Consider the following 24,397-nt stretch of genomic DNA (forward strand, 5'->3'; position numbering starts at 1 on the left):
TTCCTTCTTGAACAACAGGAACTGACAGTCTCTGTCTAACCTATATTTTATTTTTAAATATTTATTTATTTATTTAGGCTGTACCAGACCCTCATTGTGATATGCGCTATCTTTAGCTGCAGCATGCGGACTGCTCAGTTGTGGAATGTGAACGCTTAGTTGCGGCATGCATGGGGGATCTAATTCCCCGACAAGGGATTGAACATGGGACCCCTGTCTCTTTGCCTAAGCTTTAGTCAGATTCCTTTGAGCTCTCTTCCCCACTGGTCTTTGGCCTTTCCCACATCCTTGCAGGAATGGCTTAGCTCAGTTTCAGAAAGAAAACTGCAAAGGTAGTTAGGTAATAATCCAACCATTGATACCTGACCCTCTGATCAAATCCTCAATTCCTATTTCTGATATCTGATGTCTCAGGTCTTTCTTCAGCAAGATTCTTATTAAGTCAATGTAACAAGAACCCCCCTCACGCTTGATGTTTCCCATTAATAATTTTCCATCCACTGAACCCTTCAATCTGCTCCTTGTCTATAAATCCTCAGTTGTCTTTACTATATCTAAAGTTGAACTAAATTTTTCTCCCATATTGTAATAATCTTGAAACATATCCCAGTGGTACTGAATAAAGAATGTCTTACCATTTTAATAAATATCAGAATAATTTTTTCCTTACCACTGTTAAGTTCATTTCAGTTAAACCTGAACCTACTTCTATAGACACAGACAGAGGAAGGGAGGATCCTTATCCACCTCTCAAAAGAGGCACCTAGGGGGCCACCTGGGTACTCAGGGGCTTTCATGACACATGTACCCTCCCCTGTCCTCTAAATCAATGGAAGGAATTGCTAATACTGCCATTCCGGGACTAAGGAAATGGAAAACAAGGGCTGACAGGGAACTTCCTCAACCTCACAATCCCAGAGGGGGTCAGAGAGAATCCACGCAGAAGTCTCTGGACTCTGCAGCCCCAGGTCCTTCTTATGTCTTGCTCCAAGGACAACAGATAGTGTCAGGGGGTTCTGAGGAGTCCCATTCCCTTAGTTTGGAAATGAGGGAGGGGACTGAGGGTGTGCTTTTTGTTTTGGGGGGTGTGTTGGCCATGCCACGTGGCATGTGGGCCCATAGTTTCCCAACCACGGATCAAACCTGTGCCTCCTGTAGTGGAAGCCTGGAGTCTTAACCACTGGACAACCAGAAGTCCCTGAGGGTGTTTAGATGTAGTAGGAAACAGAAAGGTCATGGAGGGCACTGGGGGTGGAGGAGTGTGAGGTGATAAGAGGGTAAGAGGATGCAGGTGCGTTAATCTTGCAGCAAATGGACCATGTCTAGGGAGGAAAGAGGCAGAGGGTGGCTGTCCTCTACTCGTGATCTCCCAGCAAGAGACAGGGATCTGGAATTCAATGCCAGGTTGCCTGGTTCAGAGCATGGGGATTCTGGTCACTGCACTCTGTTTCCCTCCTTATCCAGCTTTGAGGACTCAAGTAACACCTTGTCCATCCTGATACCCTCTGTCTCCCTCCCAAGAGCCCTGCTCATACCCCAGCCCCATGCAGATGAACACAACTATCTTTTGATTGGGAACCCACATCAATGGCTTTCCTGTGAATGACCCCATTTATATACCCAAACTGCCTACTGATCAGTCTATTATTAGTCTTCCAATTTGTGAAAGGAAGGGTCTGCACAGAGGTTGAGGAGTGTCCACAAAGGCACACAGCTGCCAGGCCTCTGATGACAGTGCTTCCTCTACACTGCACAGGTGTACTGGCTTCTCTTCTAAACCTCCCTGAATGGACTTCATCTGCTGTCTTACAGCAATGAACTACCTACACCTGACGTCTGCATCGCCACCAGGGCCTCCAGCTCCACCTCCCCCAGTGTACATCTCCCTGCAAACACCTTCCCTTTTGTGAAGTTGTTCACAGGGACAGCAGCACCAACCCAGGAAACTACACAGAGTCTTCAGTGTCACCCCAGATGTGATACTGGCCTCCACCATATGCCATATGCAGTGATTTGTTTCCAAGGGTCTGTCCATCTTCTGCACAAACTCGCTTCAGGATGTGCCTGTGTCCAAATTGTCCTGGTCACTATTCTGAGCACTGTGAGGGGCCCAAAATGACTAAGAATGTCCACTGTGGCACTCTCCCTGACCCCAAGGCTCTTCCTCCTAACCCCCTCACCCACTGCCCCACTGTCCCTCCTACCCCAACAGAAAAATATGAATCACCAAATGATTGCTAATAAGAAAGAATGTGCCCACATCGCCTCGGGACTCACCGTTGACAAACTTTAGTCCAAATGCTAAAGGCTCAGTGCAGGCTGACACCTCCCATAAAGGCTGTAAAACCCCACCCCAAGTCCTTCGCTTGACAAAGCTGCTCACAGATGTGAATCTCCAGCTTCTAACAAGCTGTGACCCAGCCCCTGAACTGAACACCATCAGTGCATCATCAAACTTGCGGTGATGTGGGAGAGGTTGTTTTTTCCAAGCCAGTCTGCACTCACCTCACCACACGGATACACGAGAACTGTGTGACTGTGTGTGGCTCACACATGAGAATTTTGAGCATTCCTAACACATACCTGTGCCACAATGTCCCTGGAGTGTTTGTGTGGCCACACCTGCTGTGCGGAGTCAGCACCTCCCATTTTATTTCCCCAACAGGGTCTCACTTCTGTCATACATCCTTTGTGTAATGGTACATTAGTTTGTAGGTCCAGGCTGAATCAACGGGTGTTAGCATTCAAAATCTAACACACAGTGTCCCTGGTTGTGCTGACATGGACTGACATTTAGAATACTTCCGTGTGTAATAAAGTTACTGGAGTTATGAAGGGCTCTTTTATTATATATATATATATTTTGCTGTGTTGGGTCTTAATTGCTGTGTGCAGGCTTTCTCTAGTTTCAATGAGCAGGGGCTACTCTTCGAAGCTTTGCAAGGGCTATCATTGCAGTGGCTTCTCTTGTTGCAGAGCACAGGCTTCAGTAGTTGCCAAACATGTGCCCTAAGGCACGCAGATTTCAGTAGTTGGGGCGCACAGGCTCACTTGCTCAGTGGCCTGTGGGATCTTCCCGGGCCAGAGATCAAACCCATGTCCCCTGCATTGGCAGGTGGACTCTTAACCACTGTGCCACCACGGAAGTCCTTGGCAGGCAGATTCTTAACCACTGTGCCATGAGGATAGTCCCAGGGTTCTCTTATTTTAGAAATGCATTCTAAGAAGTTATGTATTCAAAGACATGATACCTAGGATTATAAATTTTAAAAACTATGAAGTAAGTCTTGATACACAAACACAAAAAAAGTGCATAAACAGGATAAATGATATAAGATACAGGAAGGGTCCAACACAGTCATTCCATTTATATATACATTTGAAAATAGCTATTACAAAAGTAGAATATGCTCTTGCATCAGTCATTTTAATGTTGAGGATAAATTAACAATGGCAGAAGGAAACCGGTTGGAGAGCTATACACAAGTATGTCAAAATGTACATTTTAACTAGGTAAAACTTAAGTCAACTATTCATCCAGTAAATGATTTTCAAAAGAAAGATGCAAAACCTATCACTTTATTATAATTCTACTATGGTTTATTAGCTACATTCTTAAAATTGCAGTTACTGTACCTGTAATGGTGGAAAAAGAATACAATAGTGGACTACTGGCAATGCTTCCCAAATGAATGTTCAGTGAAATTATGTTGGCAATTTGACCTCGATTATGGTTGGAATATTTATACACGGAAACCGGCAAACACTACAAACCAGAGATTAATTTATTGTGTAACTGAATGTCTGGACTTAACACTAAGGTAGAATATATTAATAATGCAGATTATTCCTAAACCTGTATAATGTATGTGGCCGTTACATTATGCATAGTATAAAATTGAGAAAAACTTGAGAACATATTCTTTCACTATTCCAAATTACAATTACATTCAGAAAAGAAATCACTCATGTTATTGATGAATGAGCGAAATCTAACAGATGTCTTTGCTGTTCACCAGCTCTCTTTTGTCAAAAAAAAAGAAAATAGCCATATCTCACAAAATAAAAGTAGGCAAAAGACAGAAATAGAAATTTAACCAGAGAGGAGACACAGGTAAAAAACAGACACATGAAAGACAAAAATTCAACATCAACAATCCTAAGAAAGGGAATTCCCTGGCAGTTCAGTGGTGAGGACTCCAGGCTCCCACAGCAGGGGGCATGAGTTAGATTCCTGATCAGAAGAACTAAGATCACACATGCTGTGTGACACGGTCAAAAAGAAAAAAGAAATCCTGAAGAAATGTAATTAAAATCATAATTTTTTATAGATGAATTTTAAAGTCTTCATGGGAGGGGTCAGCCTACATTCAATCTTAGTTTTTAAGGTAGGTTGATCAAGTGTGGGTCCCAAGGCAGGGAGGGCAAGTTCTTGCTAATTAACAATCATCATTTTGGTGAGTTAACACTTTTTCTCGAGGGATGGGAGGAACAGTGAGGCAATGGATCAAGGGCTTAGGAAGAGGATGCTTGGAGACCAGGTCACGTAGGGTCATGCTGGACATTCTTAGTCCTTCTGTGTCCATCACACTGCCCAGAACAGTGAGTGGGTCAACCACATAACAGGGCAACAGGAACATCCTGAGGTGGGTATGTAAAGATGGACAGGACCTTGGAAACGAATCACTGCATATGGCGATAGAGCCCGTGTCAAATCTGGGGTGACACCAATGACCCAGTCCAGAGTCCCTGGCTTAGTGCTGCTGTCCCTGTGGAGAACTTCCCAAGCAGGACGGTGTTTCCGGGAGATGTGTACTGGTGAAAATGAAGCTGGAGACCCTGGTAGTGATGCACATGTCAGATGTGGGTAGTTCATGGTCAGGACACAGCAAGTGGAGGCCCTGCTTGGAGGGGCAGGAGAGAAGACAGTGGATGGGTGCAGGGTGTAGAGGAACCACTCTCATCAAAGTCCTGGCATTAGTGAGCCCTTGTGGAAGTCCTTCAACATCTCTGAGCTGGACACCCCTTCTTTCACAAATGCCAATAATAATAACTGACTCACAGCACTGGATTTGTTGGATACATAAATGGAGTCAGTCACAGGAAAGTCATCAATATTGGTTCCCAGAGAAAAGATAATCCTGTCCATCAGCATGGGGCTGGGGTGTGAGCAGGGGTCCTGGTGTGGGGATCGGAGCACAGAAGTGTCAAGATGGACAAGGTGTTCTTTCAGTCCCCAAACCTGGGGGTGGGGGCAGGGGAGGAGTGAAGTGACCAGACTCTTGATATCCTGAACCAGACAACCTGGCATTGAAGCCCAGATCACTGTCCATTTCTGGGAGATCACAAACAGATGACACATCATCTCTGTGTCTCAGTTTCCTCTCTAGAAATGGTCCATTAGCTGCACAGGTTCTTCTCACTCTCTTACCACCTGGAACTCCTTCAATATCACTGCTGGCCATGTTCGTGATATTCATAAAGCCCTTTCTTCAGTATGAACTCTGTGATGTTTAATCAAGTGGCACCTTTGGGTGAAAGATTTACCACATTCCTTGCACTGAAAAGGCTTTTCTCCAGTGTGGATTTTCCTATGGATGCGGAGGAGCTGTCTTTGCTTAAAGGCTTTCCCACATTCAGTGCACCCATAAGGCCTTTCTCCAGTGTGAACTCTGTGATGATCATAGAGAGAGGATCGACTAGTAAATGACTGTCCACATTCACTGCATTCATATGGCCTTTCTCCACTGTGAACTCTCTGATGACGAAGAAGGCTAGAGCTACCAGTAAAACATTTCCCACATTCACTGCACTTATAAGGCCTTTCTCCAGTGTGAATTCTCTGATGGTCACGAAGGCTCGACCTAGCAGTAAAAGATTTCCCACATTCACTGCATTCATAAGGCCTTTCTCCATTGTGAACTCTCTGATGATACTGGAGGCCACTCCTAGCAACAAAAGATTTCCCACATTCACTGCACTCATAAGGCCTTTCTCTAGTATGAACTCTCTGATGACACTTGATGTTCAGCCTAGGAGTTAAAGATTTCTCACATTTATTGCACTCATAAACCTGTTCTCCAGTGTGAAATTTCTTATGGGCATTGAGGTGTGCCTTTTGGCTAAAGAATTTCCCACATTCACTGCACTCAAAAGGCCTCACTCCACTGTGAGCTCTCCAATGATTACAAAGGTTCGACCTACTCGTAAACGATTTCCCACATTTATTGCACTCATAAGGCTTTTCTCCAGTGTGAACATTCATATGGGCACTGAGTTTTTCATTTCGGGTAAAGAATCTCCCACATTCACTGCACTCAAAAGGCCTTTCTCCACTGTGAATTCTCTGATGATTACAAAGGATCGACCAAGTAGTGAAAGATTTCCCACATTCACTGCACTCATAAGGCCTTTCTCCAGTGTGCACTCGCAGATGATAATAGAGGCCAGAGCTAGTAGTAAGAGATTTCCCACATTCATTGCACTCGTAAGGCTTTTCTCCAGTGTGAACTCTCTGATGTGCAAGGAAATTGGATTTGCGGGCAAAATATTTTCCACATTGGGTGCATTGATAAGGTTTTTCTCCAGTGTGAATTTTCTGATGTTCAATTAAGTTCCACTTTTGGATGAAAGATTTAGCACATTCCTTGCATTCATAAGGCTTTTCTCCACTGTGGATTTTCCTATGTGCTCTGAGGTACTTCCTTAGGCTAAAGGATTTCCCACATTCACTGCAGTCATAGCGTGTTCCTCCACAGTTAACTCTCTGATGTGTAAGGAAATGGGATTTGTGGCTAAAAAATTTTCCACAATGGCTGCATTCATAAGGCTTTTCTCCAGTGTGAACTTGCTCATGCTGAATAAGGTTAGTTCTTTGGGTGAAGGCTTTCCCGGATTCTCTGAACTCACAAAACCCTTCAGTAGTGAGGACTCTCTCATCCTGAATAAGTATTTCTGTGTATCTGGAGGCTTTCTTGCCTTCTCCCCAGCTGTGATGACCTTTTCCACTGTGAAAAACAGCTTCACACTCCTTACTGTTGTTCAGTTTCTTCCTGGTATTAGTGGTCTGTGGCTGAAGTTCCATGTTGGCCACGTAGTTGTTCCCAATCTCCATGTAGGTAGAGAGATTCTCCATTACATGGATTGTGCAGCTTTTGAAAAATGCGGGTCTCCCCATATCACAGCTGAAGGGTTTCTCGCTAATGTGCTGCTTCTGGTGCTCTTGAAGGTTTGCAGTGAAATAGAACTGTTTCCCACATGCCCCACATGTGTATGCTTTCTGCCCCCTATTTGTTCCTTGCTCTTCAGCCAAGTGCAAAATGTCTCTCAAAACAGGGATGCACATCTTACACGGCTGGGCCCTCTCAGGAGATGAACCTGCCCTGGGGGTCCTCATCTGTGACACTCCTTCTGCAGATACACTCTGTTCAGAAGGCATCTCTTCATCCTCAACTGCAGGAAAAGAACCTGAAAACAAAGAAGCGATGATGAAGTTCATGTTGAGTTTATTGCGGGGAGTGAGGCCATCACAAGTCTACATTTGACAAGTGAAAGAACCAGTCCACAAGATTGTGTTCAGGAAATGAATTTGGGGTCAAATTGAGAAGCAGCTGTTCTCACCAAGTACAGGACACAAGGACTGGATGGGCCCCAAAGCGAAAGGCGTCTTGTGCAATTCACTCCTTGTCAGTGGCCTTTACCAGGACTGCATCTCCTGGTGATCTCTGATAACGTACAGAAGTGTATGTCCATATATACACTAAGAAATGTAAAACAGATAGCTAGTAGGAAGCAGCCGCATAGCACAGGGAGATCAGCTCAGTGCTTTGTGACCACCTAGAGGAGTGGGATAGGGAAGGTGAGAGGGAGATGCAAGAGGGAGAGGATATGGGGATATATGTGTATATATAGCTGATTCACTTTGTTATACAGCAGCAACTAACACAACAATGTAAAGGAATTATACTCCAATAAAGATGTTAAAAAAAAAAAAGTGTATGTCCAGGTCTCAGAAAATCTGACTGCAACAGGTCACTGGCATTCCAGAAATATTAAAGGATCCCTATGTTCAGGACACAAATAGTGTCAGTACGTACTATGGGAAAAACAGTGTGAAGACCACATGAGATAAGTGGTTTAGAGAGGTGGTAGGTAATGAATCCGAGAGTGCAGTCAGAATAAAAATGGGAAGTAGTAGAAATAACAAGTTGGTAGAATGTCACGAATGGAGAAAGACGAGAAGTGATTTGTAGCCACTGACAATGGCACTAAAACACTAGTCAAGAGGAAGTCATACTTCCTGATATGACTTAAACACAGACCTAATATCAAGACCTTTCCCAGTTGTCATTCTTTTTTTTTTTTTTTTTTTAACACGGTATGCAGGCCTCTCACTGTTGTGGCCTCTTTTGTTGCAGAGCACAGGCTCCGAACACAGGCTCAGTGACCCTGGCTCATGGGCCCAGCCGCTCTGCGGCATGTGGGATCTTCCCAGACTGGGACACAAACCCGTGTACCCTGCATCGGCAGGCAGACTCTCAACGACTCTGCCACCAGGGAAGCCCTGTCATTCGTCTTAATCAGGCCACCTCTGAGGCTTTTTGCTGAGACCAGAGTCATGTCCATCCCATGAAGCCCAAAGGACTCTCCATCCCGATTTGACCAACTACACGGGACACAAATGATACAAGTCCTAACATAGTCAGGATGGCTGAATAGCCAATACTGGCCGAGAGGAACTCAGTACACAATACACAATATATAAATATTACATTTTATGTCTGGTGCAGGGACTTTCCTGGTGACCCAGTGGTTAAGACTCTTTGTTTCTAATGCAAGGGGCACAGGTTTAATTCTTGGTCAGGCATGCCACACAGTGGGGCCAAGAAAAAGAACATCCGGTGGAGCCAGAGGAAAAGATGTACAATGGATGGAGTACAAAATGTTAGGAATGTGTCTCCCCACCTAAACAACTATTGTACTGGCAGAATCTAATTGATCTAACTCTTTTGCAACCATGGCACCTTCTGAAGATCTGCAGTGTCCCATAAAACAGTTTGAAAAGACAAAGCTTCAGAATCAAAATCAGATATCACAGGGATGTTTGAACAATCACATTGGGAATATAAAATAATTATGACTAATATGTTAATTAATGTCTACTAAGGGATAAAGCAGACAGCATACAATTCCAGAAGGGAAATGTAAGCTGAGGGATGAAAATTTTAACAAAGGACCAAAAAGAAATGCTAAAGATCAAGTACACCATAACAGAAATGAAGAATGACTATGATGGGCTTATTTGTACCCTGGACACAGCTGAGGAGAGAATATTTGAACTTCTTTTTCTGTTAGGAGAAACTTCCAAAACTGAAAAATGAACTGAAAAAATACAAAAATTAAAATAAAAAATAAACACCCAAATATAAAACATCCGTGGGACAAACACAAAATGTTTAACACACACATATGGAAACATCTCAAACAGAAAGAAAAAAAGAAACGGAATAAATACTTGAAGCAATAATGATGGAGAATTTCTAACAAAATGATGTCAGATACCAACCAACAGATCCAGAAAGCTCAGTGAACATGAGGCAGGTTTAATGCCAAAAACACTACATCTTAGGCTTATCACATTCAAATGCAGAAAGAAAAAATACTAAAAGAGGCTAAAGGAATCAACACCTTTCCCAAGAGAAGCCAAAAAAACCCACCCAATTACATTTCAATTCTCCTCAGAACTCAGGGAAATAAGAACTGAATGGAGTAAAATATTTAAAGTGGGAAGGGGGAGGGGACATCACCAACCTAGAATTTGGTAACCAGCGACATAAATCTTCAACACTGATGATGAAATAAACACGTTCTTAGACACAGAAAAATTGTGGAACTATATTAAAAGGATTCTTCAGAGAGAAAAAATGACATAGATCACAAATTTGGGTTTCATAGAGAAAGGAAGACCATAAGAGAATAAAAAACTTTCATTGACATAAAACTGACATGGGACATTGTATTTCTTTTTTTTTTTTTTTTTTTACAGTAAACACTTAAACACTTTATTTTTATTTTATTTTTTAAATTTTTTTGTGGTGCGCGGGCCTCTCACTGTTGCGGCTTCTCCCCTTGCGGAGCACAGGCTCCAGACGCGCAGGCTCAGCGGCCATGGCTCACGGGCCCAGCCGCTCCGTGGCATGTGGGATCTTCCCGGACCGCAGCACGAACCCGCGTCCCCTGCATCGGCAGGCGGACTCTCAACCACTGCGCCACCAGAGAAGCCCGGGACATTGTATTTCTTTAAGTTGTACAACATGATTTATGTATACACTGCTAGGAGCACCACAATAAGTTTCGTTAACATACATAATTACATTTTTTTCTTCTGATGAGAACTTCTAAGATCTACCCTTTGGAAACTTCTAAATGTACAATACAGTTGTATTAACTAAAGTCACTATGCTGTGCACTACATCCCCAGGACTTACTCATCTTATAACTAGAAGTCTGTAACTTCTGACACCCTTCACTCACTTCATCTAACCACCTTGCCCTGCTCTGGCAATCACTAATCCTTTCTCTGTATCTGAGTTTGGTGGGGGTGTTGTTGTTTTAAAGGTTCAACATGTAAGTATACTCATGTAGTACAGGTAAACCTGGAACAACATGGGTTAAAACTACTTGGGTCCACTTGTACAGAGATATTTTTCAGCAAATACACACAGGATCACATGATCTGTAGCTAGATGAATCCACAAATGGGAAAACTTCAGAATCAGAGGGCTGACTATGGGACTTCAGCATCCACAGATTTCAGTATATGCAGGGGCTCCTGGAACCAATCCTCCGTGGAAACAGTGGGACAAGTGGATTTGTCTTTCTCTCTCTGACTTATTTCACTTAGCATAATGTCCCCAAGGTCTATCCATGTTGAGGCAAATGGCAAAATTTCTATCTTTCTTTATGGTTGTATATTATTGAATAATATGCCACATATACTACATGTTTGTTAGATCCACTCATCCATCAATGGACACTTAGGTTGTTTCCATCTGTTGAATATTGTAAATAATGCTGAAATAAACCTGAGGTACAGATATCTTTTTGAGATGATGATTTCACTCCCTGTGGATAAATACACAGAGGTGGAATTGCTGGACCATATGGAAGTTCCTTTTTGAATTTTGTAAGGATTCTCCATAGTTTTCCATAGTAGTTGTAACAATGTACACTCCCACCAACAGTGCACAAGGGGTCCCTTTTCTCCACAACTTCACCAACACTTATTTCTTGGCTTTTTCACAACAGACATTGTAACATGTGTGAGGTGGTATCTCATGGTGGTTTTTTTCCCTAACTTTTTATTTATTTTTGGCTGCATTGTGTCCTCATTTCTGTATGTGGGCTTTCTCTAATTGCAGTGAGTGGGGGCTAGGCTTTTGTTGTGGTGCATGGGCTTCTCATTGTGGTGGATTCTCTTGTGGCGGAGCACAGGCTCTATGCGCACAGACTTCGGTAGTTGCAGCATGCAGGCTCGAAAATTGCAGCACACAGGCCCTAGAGTGTGTAGGCTTCAGCAGTTCTGTCGCATGGGCTCAGTAGTTGTTGTGCAGGATCTAGGGCACACAGGCTTCAGTAGTTGTGGCACTTGGACTCAGAAGTTGTGGCTCATGGGCTCTAGAGCGCAGGCTCAGTAGTGTGGCACAGGGCCTTAGCTGCTCTGCAGCACGTGAGACCTTCCTGGATCAGGGATCTAACCCACGTCCCCTGCAGTGGCAGGTGGATTATTCTTTTTTTAATAAATTTATTTCTTTATTTATTTTTGGTTGTGTTGGGTGTTCGTTGCTGCATGTGGGCTTTCTCTAGTTGCCACAAGCAGGGGCTCTCTTCGCTGTGGTGCACGGGCTTCTCATTGTGGTGGCTTCTCTTGTTGCAGAACATGGGCTCTACACGTGCAGGCTTCAGAAGTTGTGGCACACAGGCACAGTAGTTGTGGCTCCTGGGCTCTAGAGTGCAGGCTCAGTAGTTGTAGCTCACAGGCTTAGTTGCTCCAGGGCATGTGGGATCTTCCCAGAACAGGGCTTGAACCCATGTCCCTGCATTGGCAGGTGGATTCTCAACCACTGTGCCAGCAGGAAAATCCTCATTGTGGTTTTGATTTGCATTTCCCAACCATTAGTGATATTGAGCATCTTTTCATGAAGGCATTGCCCATATGCATGTCTTCTAAGGAAAAATAGTAACTGTATACTCCATTATGCATTTTTTAATTAATGAATTTATTTATTTTTGGCTGCATTGTATCTTCATTATTGCATGTGGGTTTTCTCCAGTTGTGGCGAGCGGGAGCTACTCTTTGTTGTGGTGTACAGGCTTCTCATTGCAGTGGCCTCCCCTGTTGCGGAGCACAGGCTCTAGGTGCACAGGCTTCAGTAGTTGTGGCATGCAGGCTCAGTAGTTGTGGCTCATGGGCTCCAGAGCACAAGCCCAGAAGCTGTAGCACATAGGCTATCTGCTCTGAGGTATGTGGGATCCTCCCAGACCAGGGCTTGAACCTGTGCCCCCTACATTGGCAGGCAGACTCGCAACCACTGCACAACCAGGGAAGCCCTGTTATGCATTTTAAAACACACCCATTTATGTATGCTTATGTAAAATTAAAACAAATGAGAACAATAATACAATGCAGGATAGCAATTAGGATTTTTTTTAAATTATAAGGTATTCAAACTACCAAGGCAGCCATACAGTGTTATATGAAAGTGGACTTCAATCAGATGTAAATACAGAGTGCAAACTCTAGCACAACTACATTAAAAAAATGAAAAGAAACGAGTATATCTGATATGCTAACAAGGAGAGAAAATGCAATCATACAAGATGCTCGATTTAAACAATAAAAACAAGAGTGGAAGACTAAAATAGGAACAAAGAATATGGTCAATGGTAGAAAATGGTAACAAATACATTAAATATTTATCCACCTATATCAATATATTAAACACTGATAGTCTCAATGCACCAATGAAAAGAGAGATTATCAGAGTGAATCCATAAGCAGGAGTCAGCTATATGTTCTCTCAAAATAATCCACTTTATTTATTTATTTTACATCTTCATTAGAATATAATTGCTTTACAATGTTTTGTTAGTTTCTGCTGTATAACAAAGTGAATCAGCTATCTGTATACGTATATCCCCATATTCCCTCCCTCTTGAGCTTCCCTCCCACTCTACCTATCCCACCCCTCCAGGTCGTCACAAAGCATTGAGCTGATCTCCCTGTGCTATGCAGCTGCTTCCAACTAACTATTTTACATTTGATAGTGTATATATGTCAATGCTACTCTCTCACTTCGTCCCAGCTTACCCTTCCCCCTCCCTGTGTCCTCAAGTCCATTCTCTACATCTGTATCTTTATTCCTGTCATGTCCCTAGGTTCATGAGTACCATTTTTTTAAGATTCCATGTATATGCATTAGCATATGGTATTTGTTTTTCGCTTTCTGACTTACTTCACTCTGTATAACAGACTCTAGGTCCACCCGCCTTATTACAAATAACTCAATTTTGTTCCTTTTTATGACTGAGTAATATTCCATTGTATATATGTACCAGATCTTCTTTATCCATTCAACTGTCAATGGGCATTTAGGTTGCTTCCATGTCCTGGCTATTGTAAATAGTGCTGCAATGAACACTGTAGTACATGTAGTTTTTTGAATTCTGGTTTTCTCAGGGTAGTGGGATCTCAGCCCAGTAGCGGGATTTCTGGGTCATATGGTAGTTATTTTCTTAGTTTTTCAAGGAACCTCCATACTGTTCTCCATAGTGGCTGTATCAAGTTACTGCATGTGCACTTTCTCTAGTTCCAGCAAACAGGGGTTACTCTTCAGTGCAGTGTGCAGGCTTCTCATTGTGGTGGCTTCTCTTGTAGAATACGGGATCTGGGCATGCAGACTTCCATAGTAGCAGCACACAGACTCAGTAGTTGTGGCTCACAGGTTTAACTGCTCTGTGGCACGTGGAATCTTCCTGGACCAGGGATCAAGCCCATGTCCCCTGCATTGGTAGGTGGATTCTTAACCAATGTGCCATGAGTGAAGTCCAGAAACCCACTTTAAATACAAATATGTGAGAATTTCCTGGCAGTCCTGTGGTTAGGACTTGGCGCTTTCACTGCTTTAGGCCAGGTTCAATCCCTGGCCAGGGAACTAAGACACTGCAAGCTGTGGCACAGCCAAAAGAAAAAAGAAAAAGAATCCACCAATACATGATGTCATTGATAGATTCGGAAAACCAGATCTGGCAAAATCCAACACCTATTCATGATCAAAATCTCCATCTCCTAGTAAACTAAAAATAGAAAAAGAACTTCAACTTGACAATTGAAATAAACACTATACTCTCATCTTTACCAGATGAAAAACTAGAGAAAAACTAGAAACTTTCCCAATAAGATGAAGAAGGCAAGGCTCTTCCCTCTGGCAACTCCCTTTCAACTTTATACTCTAAGTCATAATTAATGGACTGATAGGAGAAAGTTACATAAAAGTTATACTGATTGGGAAGGAAGGAATCAAACTGCCTTAATTCTCAGATGATATAACCAGCTATGTAAAAACCAAAATATACACACACAAAAAAAAAACCCCAAAACAAATCCTGGAACTTGGAAGCAATTATAGCCAAGTTTCAGGATACAAGGATACTATACAAAAGTCAATCACTTTCCAATACATCAAGAATAAACAAGTGAAATTTGAAATTAAAAACACAAGACCATGTACATTAACACCCCCCTAAACAAGTAGAGAGAGAAAGGAAGAAACACTTAATTATAAATCTACCAAGACATATACAAGATTTACATGAAGGGGGACTTCCCTGGTGGCACAGTGGTTAAGAATCTGTCTGCCAATGCAGGGGATGTGGGTTTGATTGCTGGTCCATTAAGATCCCACATGCTGTGGAGCAACTAAGCCCATAAGCCACAACTACTGAGCCTGTGTTCCAGAGCCTGTGAGCCACAACAACTGAGCCCACGTGCCACAACTACTGAAGCCCATGTGCCTAGAACCCATGCTCCGCAACAAGAGAAGCCACCACAATGAGAAGCCTGCGCACCGCAATGAAGAGAAACCCCTGCTCGCCGCAACTAGAGAAAGCCCGCCTGCAGCAAGAAAGACCCAACGCAGCCAGAAATAAATAAATATAAAAAGAAAAAAAATCTACATAAGGGAAACTCTAAAACTCTGATGAAGAAATCAAAGGACTACATAAACAGAACTAAATTAATGGAAAGATATTTCATGTTCATAAATATGAAGACCCACTACTGTCAAGAAGTCAGTTCTTCCTAATTTCACCTAGACTGCACCTAGATTCAATGCAATCCAAATCAAAATCCCAGCACATTATTTTGTGGACATAAGTAAACTGATCCTAAAGTTTATACAGAGAGGCAAAAGTCTCAGAATAGCCAAAACCATACTGAAGAACAAAGGTCGCAGACTGACACTACTCAACTTCAAGACTTAGTATCTTAAAAAGAAAAAGAAAGAAAAAAAGAGAAAGGAAAAGAAAAACAAGATTTAGTATTTAAGGTAATCAAGCCTGGGAATTCCCTGGCACCCTTGGTTAGGACTCTGCAAATTCACTGCTGAGGGCCCAGGGTTCAATCCCTGGTTGGGGAACTAAGAACTTATAAGCTGCGTGGCATGGTGAAAAAAAACAAAAACAAAATGTAATCAAGCCAGTGCAGTATTGTAGAAAGGGCAGAGAAATAGATCAATGAACAGTATTGAGAGCACAAAAACAGAGCCACAGAAATACACTCATCTGACTTTTGACAGATGACAAGTGCCATACAATGGGGAAAAATAAAGTCTTTAGAATAAATAGTACTGGAACAACCGAACATCACATGCCAAGACATGAATTCTAGACACAAACCTTACACCCTTCACAAAAAATTAACTCAAAATAGATAATGGGACTAAAAGTTAAGTACAAAAAACCCTTGGGCTTCCCTGGTGGCGCAGTGGTTGAGAGTCTGCCTGCCGATGCGGGGGACATGGGTTCCTGACCCGGTCCGGGAAGATGTCACATGCTACGGAGCGGCTAGGCCTGTGAGCCATGGCCACTGAGCCTGCGCGTCTGGAGCCTGTGCTCCGCAACGGGAGGGGCCACAACAGTGAGAGGCCTGCGTACCGCAAAAAAAAAAAAAAAAAAAATCTTAAAATTCAGTACGAAAACAACAACCCAAATAAAAAATGAGCAAAACACCTTAACAAACACTTTATTAAAAGAAGATATACACATAAAAATTTAGCATATACAAAGATGCACGGAAATGCAAATTAAACTCAAAAGCAGATACCAATACATACCTATAAAAATGGCCAAAATCCAAACACTGACAACACCAAATGCTGGTGAGGGTGTGGAGCAACAAGAATTTCATTCATTGCTGATTGGAATGCTTAATGGTAGTCCACTTTGAAAGGCAGTTTGGTAGTTTCTTACTAAACTGAAATGAACATAATCTTATATCCTCCAGCAATTGTACTCTGCGGTATTTATACAAAGGAGTTGAAAAGGGACATATACACAAAAACCTTCAAACAGATATTTACAGTAGCTTTATTCAAAACTTTCAAAACTTGGAAGTAATCAAGAAATCCTTCAGTAGATGAATGGATAAACATGATACATCTAGAGAACAGCAACATTATTTACAAATAAACTGCAATGAGCTATCAAGTCAAGGAAACTTAAAATGCATGTTACTATGTGAAATAAGCCAAGATGAAAAGGCTACATACTGTATGAGTCCAAGGATATGACATTCTCAAAAAGGGGAAACTAATGAGACAGTAAAAAAGTAATCAGGGGACACCAAGGAGTATGGGGGAAGAAGGGATGAACAGGTGGGGCACAGAGAATTTTTAATTGAAAATTGAACACATTCTGTATGATACTATAACGGTGAATACATGTCATTATACATTTATCAAAGCCCACAGAATGTACAACACCACGAGTGAACCCTATTGCAAACTTTAGATTTTGAGTGATAATGATGTGTTCGTGTAGGTTCATCAGTTTTAACACTCAGATGGGGGATTTTTGATTCAATGCAATCCCTATCAAAAACAATGACGTCTTCAAGAAATAGAAAAATTCAAAAAAAAATATTCAGACTCAAATTCACATAGACTCTCAAGGGATTCAATACAGCCAAAGCAATTGTGAAAAAAAACAAAGTTGAAGGATTCACAACACACGAATTCAAACTTTCTTACAAAGCTACAGTAAGCAAAACACCATAAGGTGCTACTGGCATAAAGACAGATATATACTCCAGTGGAATAGAACAGAGACTAGAGTGTCTAAAAATCAGCCCTCAAATATATGATGCAATAATTACTAACAAGAGGATGATTTTCATTGAATAAAGACAGCCTTTTCAACAAATGGCACAGGGAAAACCAGATACCCACATGCACAACAATGAAATTAGAACCTTACCTAACACCAGACACAAAAATTCACTCAAAATATATCAAAGGCCTAAACGTAAGAGCTAACATGTAAGAGCCTTGTTTACAGGGAGAGTTAGAAAAAACAAACAAGTAAAGCTTCAAAACGTTGGATTCAGCCATGATTTCTTGCCTTTGACAACAAAGGCAAAAGCAACAAAACAAAAAATAAACAAATTGGACCTCATAAAAACGAACAATTTTGGTTGCATACCTTTAATTTACACAAACTTATGTGTCATTATAGCCTAAGAAAGCTGGGGGAAGAAAGGAAAAAAATGAAGAACTTTTTAACATCAAAGGACACTATAAACACAGTAAGAAAGAAACCACAGATTGGGAGAAAACATTTCCAAAACACGTATATAAAAAGGGATTCATATCCACAATTTATGGATAAATCTGTAATTCAACAACAACCAAAAAACCAACTTGATTAATAAATAAAAAAGAACTTTAACAGATATTTTTCTAAAGCTGTACAAATGGCCAATAAGCACACCGAAAGGGATGTAATTGAAATGGGAAAAAGATACCATTTCACCTCCATTAGGATGGCTATGATCTAAAGAACAGAAAATAACAGGGACCTCCCTGGCAGTCCAGTGGTTAAGACTGCATGCTGTCACTGAAGGGGGCGCAGGTTTGATCCCTGGTCATCACTTCTTGGGGAACTAAGATCCTGCAAGCCCCCCAGCAAGGCCGAAACAAAACAAAAAAAGAGAACAGAAAATAACAGATGCTGGAACATCCGGGGTGGAGCAATGGTTAAGACTCTGCACTTCTAACGCAGGGGGTCGGGGCTCGATTCCTGGTCAGGGAACTAGATCCCACATGCATGCCACAACTAACAGTTCACATGCCACAACTAAGAAGTCTGCAAGCTGCATCTAAGGAACAAGTGAGCCAGAACTAAGGAACCTGCCTTCCACAACTAAGACTTGGCGAAACTGAAATAAATAAATAAATGTTAAAAAAATAAAAAGAAACAAAAAACCAGATGCTGGCGTGGATATAGAGAAATTGGAATCTTGAAAAAAGTCTTGAAAAAACATCCTATGGTCTGTTTTAGTAGTAACAATGTCAGTGACAACACTGTCACACAGTCAGGCACAAAAATATGTCAGGTACAAGAATGGAGCAAAGTTTGGGTACCATTCATTTGGACAGTCACCTGGCCAAAGACAGGGCAAACAAGGAGGGATTGATCAGGTGGATGGCAAGACTACTGACCATGACAGTCTCCCAAGGCAACAGAAATAAAAGCAAAAATAAACAAATGGGACCTCATCAAACTTACAAGCTTTGGCACAGCAAAGGAAACCATAAAGAAAACAAAAAGATATCCTATTTCCAAATAATGTGACTGACAAAGGCTTAATTTCCAAAATATATAAACAGCTATACAACTCAATAACAAAAACAAACAACCTTGAAGACCTAAATAAACATCTCTCTAAAGCAAAAACACAACTGGGCAATAGGCACATGAAAAGATGCTGATCATCGCTAATTATCAGAAAAATACAAATCAAAATTATTCAATACAATGAGGTACAACCTCACACCAGTCAGAATGGCCATCATTAAAAATCCTACAAATAACAAGTGTAGGAAAGGGTGTGGAGAAAAAGGAAACCTCTTACACTGCTGCTAGGACTGTAAATTGGTACAGCGACTATGGAGAATAGCATGGAGGTTCCTCAAAAAACAAAAAATAGAGTTACCATATATTCCAGCAATCCCATTCCTCACCATTTATCCAGAGAAAAACATGGTTTGAAAGGATACATGCACCCCAATATTCAATGCAGCACTGTTTACAATAGCCAAGACATGGAAGCAAACTAAATGTTCATCGACAGTTGAATGGATAAAAAAGATGTGGTGCTTATATACCATGGAATATTACTCAGTCATTAAAACGAATGAAATAATGCCATTCACAGCAACATGGATGGACCTACAGATTGTCATACTGAGTGACGTTAAGTCACAAAGAGAAAGATATGCAGAATGTAAAAAAAAAAAGTTGATACATATAAACTTATTTAGAAAACAGAAACAGACTCACGGACATAGAGAATGAACTTGTGGTAGCCAAGGGGGAAGGGTGAAGGGGATGGATAGTTAGGGAGTTTGGAATTGACATGTACACACTGCTGTATTTTAAATGGATAACCACGGACCTACTGTACAGCAGAAATTAAAACAAAATTGTAAATCAACAATACTTCAATAAAACTAAAAACAATCTACAAAAAAGACTACTGACCCTGAATCTTTAGCTGCAACTTTGGGGCTAACTGGTGATCGGGCACTAAGGACTAGGGATGCACTCTGCCTAGCCATAGTAACCACAGCACATAACCAAGGAATTTAAGAAGAAAGCAGTGCCCATGTACCAGATGTGAGGACAGAGCTGCCCTTGAGGAAGAGAAGAAAGGAAGAACCTAGCTCAGAGGATAGGGGTGGGTGTGAGGACCTTACCCAGCATGCATACAACTGCAAAGTTCTCCAGCATGACATCAAGATACAGGTGTATCTGAACCTCATCAAGAAGACACCATTCCTCCCAGGAGAAGTACACGGCCACATCCTCAAAGGTCACACTGCCCTGGTATAAGAGGAACAAATGAAACCATGAACGGTCTCACTCCTGAAAACCCACAATCCATCTTCCCACACACTTCCCCTACTGCCCAAAAAGATGGAGCCATTTGAGACCTGGGGTAGAAAACCTCCCTCCTCTGATCTGAATCTCCCAATACCTCCAGAACACACAGGCAGTCATTTGAAGCCGAAATCCTGCTTTTCTGTGCTGTTTATTCCCACCAGAAAATAAAGGAGACCTGCACTTACCTAAACCAACTCAACCTCACCTCAAAGTACTTCCACATACTGGTGTGGGTTCTGGAGTAACCTTCCATACTCCCTCCATAGAACGTCTGGGCCTGCACTCAGTACCCAGAGCATGAGGTTCTCCAAGGTCCCCCAACCAAAAATCTAGTAGAATGGCAGGTGAAGAGCCCTAAGACACCTCAAATACAGAGAATGTGTGCGTGGGGGTCAAAACAAGTGAGGGATTGGGACAACCTCCATTAACCAAAAGTGCTTCTGCAGCCCTGGGAATCTGTGGGAACAAGCAGGCCATAGAAGAAAGTGACCATGGTGGTATTCCAGGAGATCAGGCCTTCCGTGGTCCCATGGCGGAACCAGAGCCAGATAATCTCGGGCTGACTGGCTAATCTCCCCTCCCTGCCTCCGTCCCCAGTGCTACCTTTTATCAGTTGTGACCTTGGAAATTCCACAACTTCCCTCTGCCTCAAAGTCCTCATCGCCCACCTAGAGTCTTTTCTTCCACTGAACAGGCTTTGGAGAATTTTTAAAAGCCTAACTCAGATTGTGTCCTTCCTTTGTTCAAAACTCTCCACCGATCCGAGGGCCCTAAGAAGAAAAGTATAGCCTCTCAGCTACCACTGCAGATACAGCCTGGCCTCAAACTTGATTCCTCGCAGAAACAAGGCGGAATACACGTCTCCGGAATGTTCCTGCTTCGGTTGCATCTCCAAGCCTCACTCACACCGCATACACTGGTGGTCAGAAATAGATAAAACACCCCTGAAGCCCTCACTGTCCTGGACCAGACGTGACCAGGCGCCGCTCACTCGGGGCGTTTGTATTTCGGTGGGGAAACGGGCAGGCGAGAACCCGGAGACTGCAGCGTTTACCTGAGGTTGGTCCCTCAGTGCAGAAGCCGCCATCGGAGCCTTTGCGCGGAGCGGAGCGTCGACAGTCCAGCTTCCGGGTCGGAGTCGGCACGGTTACTCGCCGCAAGCGGCGGCGTCGTCCCCGCCCCGCCCCTGTCTAGTGCGCACAAACCCTCCACTTCCGCCTCCTGGGCCCTTCACCTTGTTCCCAACATCGCACAGCGGAGGTATTGAACAGGTCTACAGTCTCAACAACAATCAAAATCTCCTTACGAAGACACCGGAAGTACCCCTCCCTGATGTTCCCTTTCCGGAAATGCTCCTTTTCTAGATTTTCATTGGATGAACGTTCACTTAGCGCAAGTTCTTCTGTGTAATGTAGTTCCGTGGCCTGAAGCAGTGGCGCCCCACACTGGAAGCACCAGGAAAAAAGCCAAACAGCACCGAGAGGAGCGCTGGGAAATCAGCTGGGGTGGGGGGGCGAGGAAGCGGCTCCATCCCTCTTAAGGTCTGGGTGGGGATACATGAGGAAAAGGGGGGGTATAATTCAGAGCATTTATTTAATCTCAGACTCCTTGAAGCCAAACCACGTCGACATCCAGTGGTAACTAGAAGTAAATAAACATCCTATTGCTCTTGAAATGCGTGCACCCTGAAGTGCTAGAGTCATTTTGTAAGCTATGATCAGGGACAAGAAAAAAGACAGGACCCTGACTGGGAATCTGGAAAGGAGATATTGGGCTGGCCTGATGCAGCTAAACAAGAGGGAAAGCACAGCTTTTGGTCCCCCCAGCAAAGGCTCTCCTGGCTGCATAGTCAGTGATTGTGCCCAAGTCACTGAGAAACACTGACGGATGATCAGGCCACCCCAAATGGCTGTATTCTTGCTCTATGTACATCCCTGCCCCACCAGTCTGATTCATCTGCACCCTACTCACATGGCTGACCTTCCCTGTTAATCATAAGGCTTATTCAGTCAATGCCTACCTTCTTGCCCTAGCCACAGGTAGTGATTTTTCTAATCTTTAGATCATAACTTCTTCACATTGATAGTTTATCAAAGGGGCTGAGTGCTGTTCTCCTATGATGGTTTCCCTGAGAACTGATGAGCTAACCTCACGTCAATTCCCTCTAAATCAGGTAAACTCCTTCTGCCCCCCAGTAAAAAAGAACTGCAGTCACATTCTGCCTCCTGTCTGCAGACAATGGTGGGAGTGTGTCTCCAGGACCTTGCTCTGGATAAGTAAGATCCCCTATCCATTAAACCATTGATGTCTCTGTCCTTGTCTCTGGGCTCTTTCTTTGGTCTTCAGGCTGGGCAATTATTCATATATTATCCTGCCTCTGGGACAAGACCCCTTACTCTCTCCCAGCTGACCAGTGTCTCCAGCCTCCACCACTCCCGCCCTGCTGTGGCACCGCTCCACAGGGAGAAGGCAGAGCCAGTGTGATTTCTCTGCATGTATGGTGGAGTGGGTGAGCTGTGGCCAAACAGCTACCGTCAGAGGTGTGGGCTGCTTCTCATGTACCAGTGGAGCACGTTCCCTCAATGGCCACCGCAGCCCCACCTGGGCTCTGCCCTGGGACTAGCTTGCCTCTTCATCCATAAATGGAGTCTTTCCCTGGTCTTGACTGCCCCAGATCCAGCGACATGTTGGGGCATGGAGTTAGTGTAGCCAGAGCATTTCTTCTGCTCTGGCCGGGGTGTGTGGTGAACCTGCTCACTGGAAACCGGCAGCTGCTGAAGCAGATCTCTCTCTGCCCGGTCCCAGGACCAGGTGGGAGCATGCATACTCCTTCCAAACAGAGTCCAGGATCCTCCAACCTTTCTCTCTGTCCCACTCGTCCTCCAACAAGTCAGGAGGCTTGCCTCTGCCATATAGAACCTAGGAATTGGTCACCCAGTCTGTGGCTCGATCAGCTCACTGCCCCGGGTGGGTGTCTGCCACCTGTGATCTCCCTTCTCCTCTGAGTCCCACATCTCTAGACCCCAGTGCTTTTCTTCCCTTCCTGCCAGATTACGTGTGTGTATGATGCTTACAGCCTTGGTTGTACAGGAGTCCTTCTGCCAGTTTCCATTTAGTTTTCAGTGAAGATTGTTCCACTGTAGATGTATTTTTGATGTGTTCATGTGGAGAAGTGAGCTCATGTCCTCTTACACTGCCACCTTGATTTCCTCTCAGCTGGTCCATAACGAACAAAAAGAACCAAATGAGAAATGAACCTATATTGTTTGGAAGAAAAAAGGTCACTTCCTTCAACACCAGAGACTGACAAAGCCTCTCTACTTGCCTAAGCTTTAGTCGGAATCCTCTGAGCGTTCTTTCCCACAGATCTTGGTCTTTGACCCATCCTTGCAGGGCCTGCTTAGCCAAGTTTTATCAAGAAATCTTCAAAGCCCGCTTAGTAAGAATAACTCCCTCAGTGATATCTGATCAAACACCCATTTCCTATCCTCGATATCTGACCTCTACGGCAAGATTTTTAAGTTGGTTTACCAAGAACACCCCTTACCCTGTTTTCTGTTAGTGATTTTCCATCCACTGACTCATTCACTCTACTCCTTGGCTCAAATCCTCAGCTGTCTTAAAGTTGAACTCAATATTTCACCTATATTGTCAGAATCTTGACACATCCAAAATATTGATAGTTCTGAATAAAGAATTCCTTACCATTTTAACAAGTGTCAGAATAAAATTTTCCCATAACACTGTTAAATCCATTTCAGTCAAACATAAACCTACTCTCTGTAGACAAGGACATAGTATTGGGAGGATCCTTACGCACCACCAAAAAGGGCACCTAGGGAGCCACCTGGGCACTGAGGGACTTGGATCTCACATGTACCCTCCACAATCTTCTCAATCCATAGGAGGTATTGATAATATCCCCATTTCAGACCTGAAGTAATGGAAGGGCTGAGAGGGGACTTCCTCAAAGTCACAACCCCAGAGGGGACTCAGTCAGAATTCACAAAGAGGTCTTTAGACTCTGCAGCCTCTGCTCCTTGCTGTGGCTGCTCAAAGGGAACAAATGCTGTGAAGGGGATTTGAAAGTCCCATTTCCTACCCAAGGAACTGTGGGAGAGGACCCAGGGAGTTCAGATGAAGCAGGAATCAGAAAGGTCACAGAGGGCACTGGGGT

General features: G+C 43.2%; 1 protein-coding gene across 2 annotated transcripts; it reads right to left on the reverse strand.

Annotated features, from left to right (window-relative positions):
* Nucleotides 1-3,346: 3,346 nt before the first annotated feature.
* Nucleotides 3,347-24,132, reverse strand: LOC101332636 (uncharacterized). 2 transcript variants are annotated; one of them, XM_033845080.2, is made up of 3 exons: nt 21,275-24,132; nt 20,034-20,160; nt 3,347-7,467 (listed from the first exon to the last, which is right to left on the reverse strand). In XM_033845080.2, the coding sequence occupies exons 1-3, from the start codon at nt 21,305-21,307 to the stop codon at nt 5,477-5,479; spliced, it is 2,151 nt and encodes a 716-aa protein (XP_033700971.1). In that variant the 5' UTR covers nt 21,308-24,132; the 3' UTR covers nt 3,347-5,476. The 2 variants fall into 2 exon arrangements, with proteins under 2 accessions (XP_033700971.1, XP_073652432.1); XM_073796331.1 differs by lacking the exon at nt 20,034-20,160 and having other exon boundaries at nt 21,275-24,130.
* Nucleotides 24,133-24,397: the final 265 nt, after the last annotated feature.

Source organism: Tursiops truncatus, chromosome 19, assembly GCF_011762595.2.
Source record: "Tursiops truncatus isolate mTurTru1 chromosome 19, mTurTru1.mat.Y, whole genome shotgun sequence".
NCBI classification, from domain to species: Eukaryota; Metazoa; Chordata; class Mammalia; order Artiodactyla; family Delphinidae; genus Tursiops; species Tursiops truncatus.